Below are 6,887 nucleotides of genomic sequence, written 5' to 3'. Positions count from 1 at the left end.
ATTTTGTATGATGCAACCTAATACCCAATGTGGTGGTATAAAGAGGCGGGGTCTTGGGCTGGTGACGCAGTCATGGGGCACAGCCTTCCTGAACGGAGTCCATGTCCAGAGCCCGGAGGGAGCTTGCCGGCCCCTTCCACCTTGTGAAGTCACAGAAAGGCGGCATCATCCACGGAGCAGAGGCCTTCAGCCAAGGGAATCTGCCGGCATCTGCTCTCGGCCCTCCCAGCCCCCAGAGTCACGAGCAGTGAGTATGTTGTTTAAAAGCTACCCATTCTAAGGCATTTTCCCATAGCAGCCATAGGACTAAGTGGACATTCTCACTGTGAAGTTCTGGTCACTAAATTTTCCTCTTCCATGAAGGAACTCAGAGGGAGGGGGGTGTGTCCATTCCACACTCCCAGCTTCCTGGAGAATTTCTATAAGCCCCTTTCCCTTGAAGTTATCATCCCAGGCCCTCATGCCTCAGCTGACAGTGAGGAAACCAGACAGTCCAAGAATGTGTCAACGCTGGCAAAGACCAGGGAATCTCACATTTTCTTTCACTAATTGTGCTAAATCCTTGAACAATGCTCACCTTTTAGAAAGTAGGATTGAGACATTAGTAACCCAGATTAGGAACGTGCCCCTGCTGTTTCCAGCAGCACAATGAAGAGAAATGAAGGTCTTGTCATAAGGCTCCGGCCCATTTTGTTTCGTGTAGTTCTGTGTGTGGCGTGATGCCTGGCTCCTGTGCCTGGCATGAGATGGGAACGTGAGACATGGTAACCAGTCTCCCACCCAGTTCCTAGGAGCCGAGGAGGGAGCAGCACAGAGTAGGACCTCGTCTCCTCACTGCTGGGTGAGCAGAAGGATGAAGAGGAATGAGACGCTGCCTCCTTGGGGCAGGACAAGGTCAACTGTAGGATGCCCAGGACTGGGGAAATACCTGAGATGTGGACATAGGGACACTGGCACACCCACTCGGGACCTAGAAGATGCCCCACATCAGGTGACACACACACAGCTGGGCCAGGGCCTTTTGTTTCGTCGTATCACAAGTGCTGTCAGCTTTCCTGCTGAATTCTAGCTGCCCGTCAAGCTAGGTGAGGTCTGTACTGCAGTCTGCACAATCCACAGGCCTTTCAGAAACGCCTTCCAAACAGCCTTTACATCCCAGAGCACAGGAGGGGTACACGCCGTTCTCCATGGTCCCGGCTCTGCAGGGTGGGCAGGGCTGGGGCAGAGGGATGCCAGTGACACCCAGATCTGTCTTTTTTGCCCTCCACATTTGGAAAACCAGTCAATACTTACCTCCTCCCTTCTTTTTTCTGTCAACAGAGATAGTTACATCTTTTAACTTTAAAACACACTTTATCTGTTTAAATTAAAACCATGACTGCAGCTGATGGTCCTAGAACCAATGTTTGCCATCTGATCAGTAAACCTCAGTGCCGGCCCCACGCTGCCCCAGTTTCTGATGCAAAGATGTCATCTGCGTAAGGCTGACTCAGAATTCCTCTGGTTTGCGCCTGCACAGCCCGTACAGGAGCTAGGGCAGATGTGAGTGTGAGCCAGCGTGTTAGTGAGCTAACAGGTGTGCTCTGCAAACACAGTCACCATCCATTTAAAAAAGTGTGTGTATACTCAGTAGGCCCCAAAAATTTCGAAAGAAATACTAGGGCCGTTCTGACATCTTTTGCGGTGAACTATTTTTATGAATCATCCTAAAACTCTTCTGTTTATATAAACAAAGAGCATTAACACTTTGGCGGATGTTCATTCAGCCAAAAAAATAACCAACCCCAGATCAAGACAGGCTGCCAGACAATTTAAGCCACCCTCTGAAATTGGGGAAAAATGTCTTACAAATCTCAAGAACTCCAAGAAGTTTTTATTTATTTCAAGTTCCAATAGAATGAATATGTTTTATCTAAATAATTTTATCACACAACTAAAACATTGAATTACTTTTTCAGAAATAGAGTTAAATACAACAATCTAGTTACAAATTCTAATATAAAGAGTACAAAATATAATGTTATAAACTGTATCTTAAAAAAGGAAATACAAATTCTATGGTCTTTTGCATTTTACTGCCTCAAAGTATAATTAGCAAAGCAACGAAGAATGAACATTTTCCCTGGGGTGCTGCTCCCGCAGGCGCACCACAGCTCCGAGCAGGCACCAACCACAGCAAAGGCCCCACGCCACTTCACGTCCTGGCCTGTGAATTTTTCCTCTGTTTTCTGCCCAATGAATAATATGTTCTACAGTTAGAACTCACCGAAGTTCAAAGCAGTAAAATGGCATATGCTACTTCAGACATTCTGAAGTGGAGAGTACAGAGAGTACAGCTGTGTGCACACAGTCGCCTCCTTCCTTTCTACAGCACTGAACCTCTCAAAACTCCACGGGGCTCGGGAGGAGGACTGTTTGCTTGCCTTGTTTTAAAGAAGGAATATTGGTGGACAGTCCCCAGCCACTAATGCCCAGGAGGTCCTGCTGCCTGGGATCCGGCAGAGGCTCTGTTGATCCCTAACCTAAACTCCACCCCTTGGCTGAGGGACCAGAGAGCTGCCTAACCTCCCACCTGGAGTGGCACCAGTGTAAGACCACCGGCCCCTGTTTTGATCAGGGCTGTGTCCCCGAGGAACCTCAGACTATTAACCCCACATGTGCCTGTGCCTGTGCAGAGGTGCCCGGACCACACTCAGCAACCTGGACAGAGTGGCAGGTGAGAAGACACCCCCCTGCATCCAGGACAGCCTGCTCCACAATCCACTCTCCTTTGCCTCAGAGCGACTGCATGTAACTCCCAACTGCCAATTCCTAGAGCACCTTATTTTTAGGAAACCAGTATCTTTCTTGGTTTAAAAATAGTTAAATATTAGGGTAACCTCTGAAAACATTTAATACTTTTCAGAATCAAAAAGACAAAATTCACTAGGCTTATTTGCGTTTTCGAGTGGAAAACTTAGCCATCTACGATTACAGTAATTGACTTTCCAGGAACCAGGCAAAAATGTGGACAGGGATGGGGGCGATTTCCCAGAGAAGATACTTAATCTCTCATTTTTTCAGAGAAATGTTCATTCTTCAAATTAAGAAAAAAAGTGAATAACCTGAAAGATTTTAGGAGCTCATTATGGGTGTGTTATGTGAATTCAATGAGGAAGAGATGTGAGCAGGGAGGAGGAGGGGCTGAGAGAGAAGATGGCCAGAGGCAAAGCTAGACTTGGCCCAAGCCAAGTTGGAAGGCAGCGTGCAGAGAGCAGGGGAGAGAGTCGGAGAAGCTGCAGCATAGACAACCAAACCCTTTATTGTCTCAGTTACATCAGACGCAACACTGTAAAAATCCTGTTAAGAAGGAGGGAACAGCAGATTGGCAGAGGTAGTAGAAAGTCTGTAACAGTCAGAGGTGACATACAGAAGAGTATCATGCGGGAACCATCACTCGAAAGAAGCAAATCAAAACATATTGGCTAAATAAATAAGAAAACAGAAATCATATTAAATACTATGGTCAAACTGACATAAACAAAGTAACAAACCAATACAATACTGATGATCAGTGAAAGGACGGACCCACACCTCCAGGCCCAGGCACGGCGGGTCTTGGAGGGTGGTGTTCCGGGAGGGTCCCCCTCCAGCGTGTCTAAGTAAAACCCTCACTTCTGCGCTCTATGCAGACGACATTATTGAAGCCGACTGTCCTCCACGGCCATAGGGGGAAGCCAGACTCGGATGGTGGCGCTGCCAGTGGGACCCAGCGTGTGCCCCTCTCCCCCACCAGACACTCCAGGGAGAGACTGGCCGGCAAGAAAGACACCTCCAGCTCTAGAGAGCGCAGCTGTGCCTCCTGGGCCACGTCTGCAACAGTAAAAACGTACACTACACTTTTGTGTCGCTTTGGGTACAGAATGTCTTTTTAATAACTAAAACACAGAGAAGCAGACAGGACTGAATCACGCGTCCCAGAACATTCCTCACTGTCACCATTTGCTTTCAGCCAAGAAAATAAAAGTCAGAAGATGCAGGATATTAGAGCTTTGGGAAAACTACTGAAATGATCCAACACAAATCAACAGAAAGGATCTTGGATTTCTCAGGTGGACAGAGGAATGTGTCTCTGCAACTTTGCTCAAAGGAACTTTACGGAACAGTCCGGGACCGTCACGGGACAGTATCTGCACCGGGTATTCCTAGATACACCAAGAGGACAGAGCGTTCTCATACATACCTGGTGTAAGGATATCAGAAAAACAGTAAGTAAAAAAAATATATATATATGTCTAAGCTAGCCAGTTATGTTGCATTGTTTGCGAGTGTTGCAAAGTAGCCTGAACCGTCAAGTAATTTAAACTCAGTTAACAAGTAGAATCCAGAACCAAACATTAACTAATAACAATAATAATAATAATATAATAATTCAACAAGTCATTAAAATAAGAAAACCACACTTTAGGATTTGTGTGTATGTGTGTGTGTTTAAACAAGTCTTTGTATCAGAAGCCCATTTTCTACAAAAACCACACTAATCCATTACTGTATTATAAGTAAACTGTCGCTCTCACCAGTATTAAAGGTTAGGATAATTTCTGTACATGTAAAATTATTGCTTTTTTGAAAAATATATTTAGCATGCTCGTTTTAATCCATTTCCTGCCTTTACAAAATTTTCACAATTAAAAAAAAAAAACTAGTAAAGCTTTTGCAAAAAATTTCACAGAACATTTTCATTCAAGGCAGCAGTAACTTTTGATAATGCATAAAATCATATGTGCAAAAATCTGAAACTCTCAGAAATACTACCATCACACATAGTGTCACGGCAATGGGGAAAGAAAACATTTATATGTGTGGAATACAATTTTAACTGCGTACACTGCATGGTTTAAGATCCTTTATCATGGGCCTAACCCCCACCACGAAATCTTGCATTTGCATTACTAAGGAAGAGGTATATAAAGCCGCCCCCACCCACAGGCCTGGTGACCCCCACCTCTGGGAACAAAGCCACCTGTCCTGTGGAGGTCACCAGCCCCAATGAGAAAAGACACCTACTTGCTGGAGTGGTAGGGGGAGAGATGGGGGGCTGAGGACAGAAGCTTCCAGAGCATCAGAACCCCAGTGGTCTAGGGCCCCCCCTATGCTCAGGGATTCTTCTGCCATCGCTAAAACAGGTCCACATCAGGAGGACTCAGTGGCTGAATCATCTGGTAAGACGTGTAGTCTCCCCTTGTGAGCAGGTGCAGAATGTAGCCCTGTTACAAAAAAGGTCCTGAGAATAAACAAAGAAGCCTGCTTTTCTTAGTGTTAACTAGCTCTCTCCCAAGGCAGAGCGCACGCATCCCCACAGGCGTGTTCCCTCGGCGGGGAATGTGGTGGGAAAACGAAACAAGCTTGGGAAGCGGCCGCCCCAGAGGGTGATGCCACAGAGCCCCTGAATAACTGGGTCACGGCAGCAGCTCCGGCTCCACCAAGCCTGGTTTCCACAGCACCTGAACGCCACCTCCTTCCTCCCTCTTACTCACTATTTTCAATACCCACTAAGACAAGGAGAGGCAGTAGTATCAACACTTCATCACCCTCAACTCCACCACCTTCTGCTCGGACATCCTCTCCACAGTCCCTCCGGGCACAGCGCTCAGCTTCTCCACTCTGTCCAGTACACACACAAGTATCTTTTTTCCAGTGTCTCAAACTTGTCTTGAAAACAAAGATGCTGCCTGGCGTCCCTACTGTGCCTGCCAGTACCACTGTTTATAGTAAGAAGTACAGGACTGTGGTGGGTGGGCACACGTGTGCGTACGGAGTGTCTACAGGTAATTCTAGAGGATAAGCATCTTCATTTATTTTTAAGTGTCTGAGAAGGAGGGGCCTCTCCCTGTGGTCTCCACTCCAGCGCAGCAGCTCCAGGGGTGAGGTGTCTGGTCGGGAGTCCTCCAGCTGTTTTTCCACAGGTGCTCACGGTCACTAGTGGGAGGCTGCCGGGACGTCTGCGAGGGTCCTGCCAACGGCAGCCGGTGCCGGGGTGTCGGAAACTGCCCTTAGGTTCCCTTTCTGAGAGGCACTGTCTGGACGGTACCTGTGTTAGAATGGTCTCTCCCCTGGATGAGAAAAAAGAAAACAACAACAGAAAAGCTCATTTCCATCTTTGGTTTCTAGGTGTGTTTCTTCCTATGCATTTTCTAATCAACACCCTAAGAACATAAACCATGATCTTCACAGAGCAAACTGGCCAAGCAGGCAAGATCCCTGACTTTCACCGTAGTTTATTTTACACAAGCATGAAATACTTCAAAGTTGCCTGAATCCTTCAAAAGGGAAGCAGCTTTAAAAAACCAGTTCCAGACTCGGTGCCTGTAGCTCAGCAGCGAGGGCGCCGGCCACATACATGAGGCTGGCAGGTTTGAACCCAGCCTGGGCCTGCCAAACAATGACAACTACAACAACAACTAAGAAAAAAATAAATAACCAGGCATTGTGGCGGGCGCCTGTAGTCCCAGCGACTTGGGCAGCCAAGGCAAGAGAATTGCTTAAGCCTAAGAGTTTGAGACTACTGTGAGCTATGACGCTATGGCACTCTACTGAGGGCAGCATAATGAGACTCTGTCTCAAAAAAAAAAAAAAAAAAAAAGAAATTATTTCCAATGATTTAAGAAAGGATCATTAGACTTTAACTGTTCCACATGTAAGAATGTCAAACAATAGTGTCTGAATTGGCTCTCAAGAAAAAGCTGAAAGAGGGAATTAGGGAAGGATTCCAGAAAGCAAAATTCTATGGCACAAAACAGATTTACAAATGAATGATAGGGTCGAAAACAAGGCTAGAAGTGGTGCCGTACAAACAGAAAGCACAGCTCTCACACAGGTCTGTCAGAACTGGAGAGCGCTCGCTCCAA

General features: G+C 46.5%; 1 protein-coding gene across 1 annotated transcript in view; it reads right to left on the bottom strand.

The window, feature by feature from the left end:
* Nucleotides 1-1,867: 1,867 nt before the first annotated feature.
* ZNF516 (zinc finger protein 516) overlaps nucleotides 1,868-6,887 on the bottom strand; it is a 68,830-nt gene continuing 63,810 nt past the window's right edge. The window contains exon 5 of the mRNA XM_023512372.1: nucleotides 1,868-6,092. Within this exon, the coding sequence (XP_023368140.1) occupies nucleotides 6,033-6,092 (60 nt within the window). The 3' untranslated portion in view covers nucleotides 1,868-6,032. The remainder of the gene's footprint in view (nucleotides 6,093-6,887) is intronic.

This window comes from Otolemur garnettii, unplaced genomic scaffold (genome assembly GCF_000181295.1).
Source record: "Otolemur garnettii isolate 467f Iridium unplaced genomic scaffold, OtoGar3 scaffold00027, whole genome shotgun sequence".
Classification (NCBI taxonomy): Eukaryota; Metazoa; Chordata; class Mammalia; order Primates; family Galagidae; genus Otolemur; species Otolemur garnettii.
The sequence above is the reverse complement of the archived record's forward strand: the minus strand, read 5'-3'. Positions and strand labels throughout refer to the sequence as shown.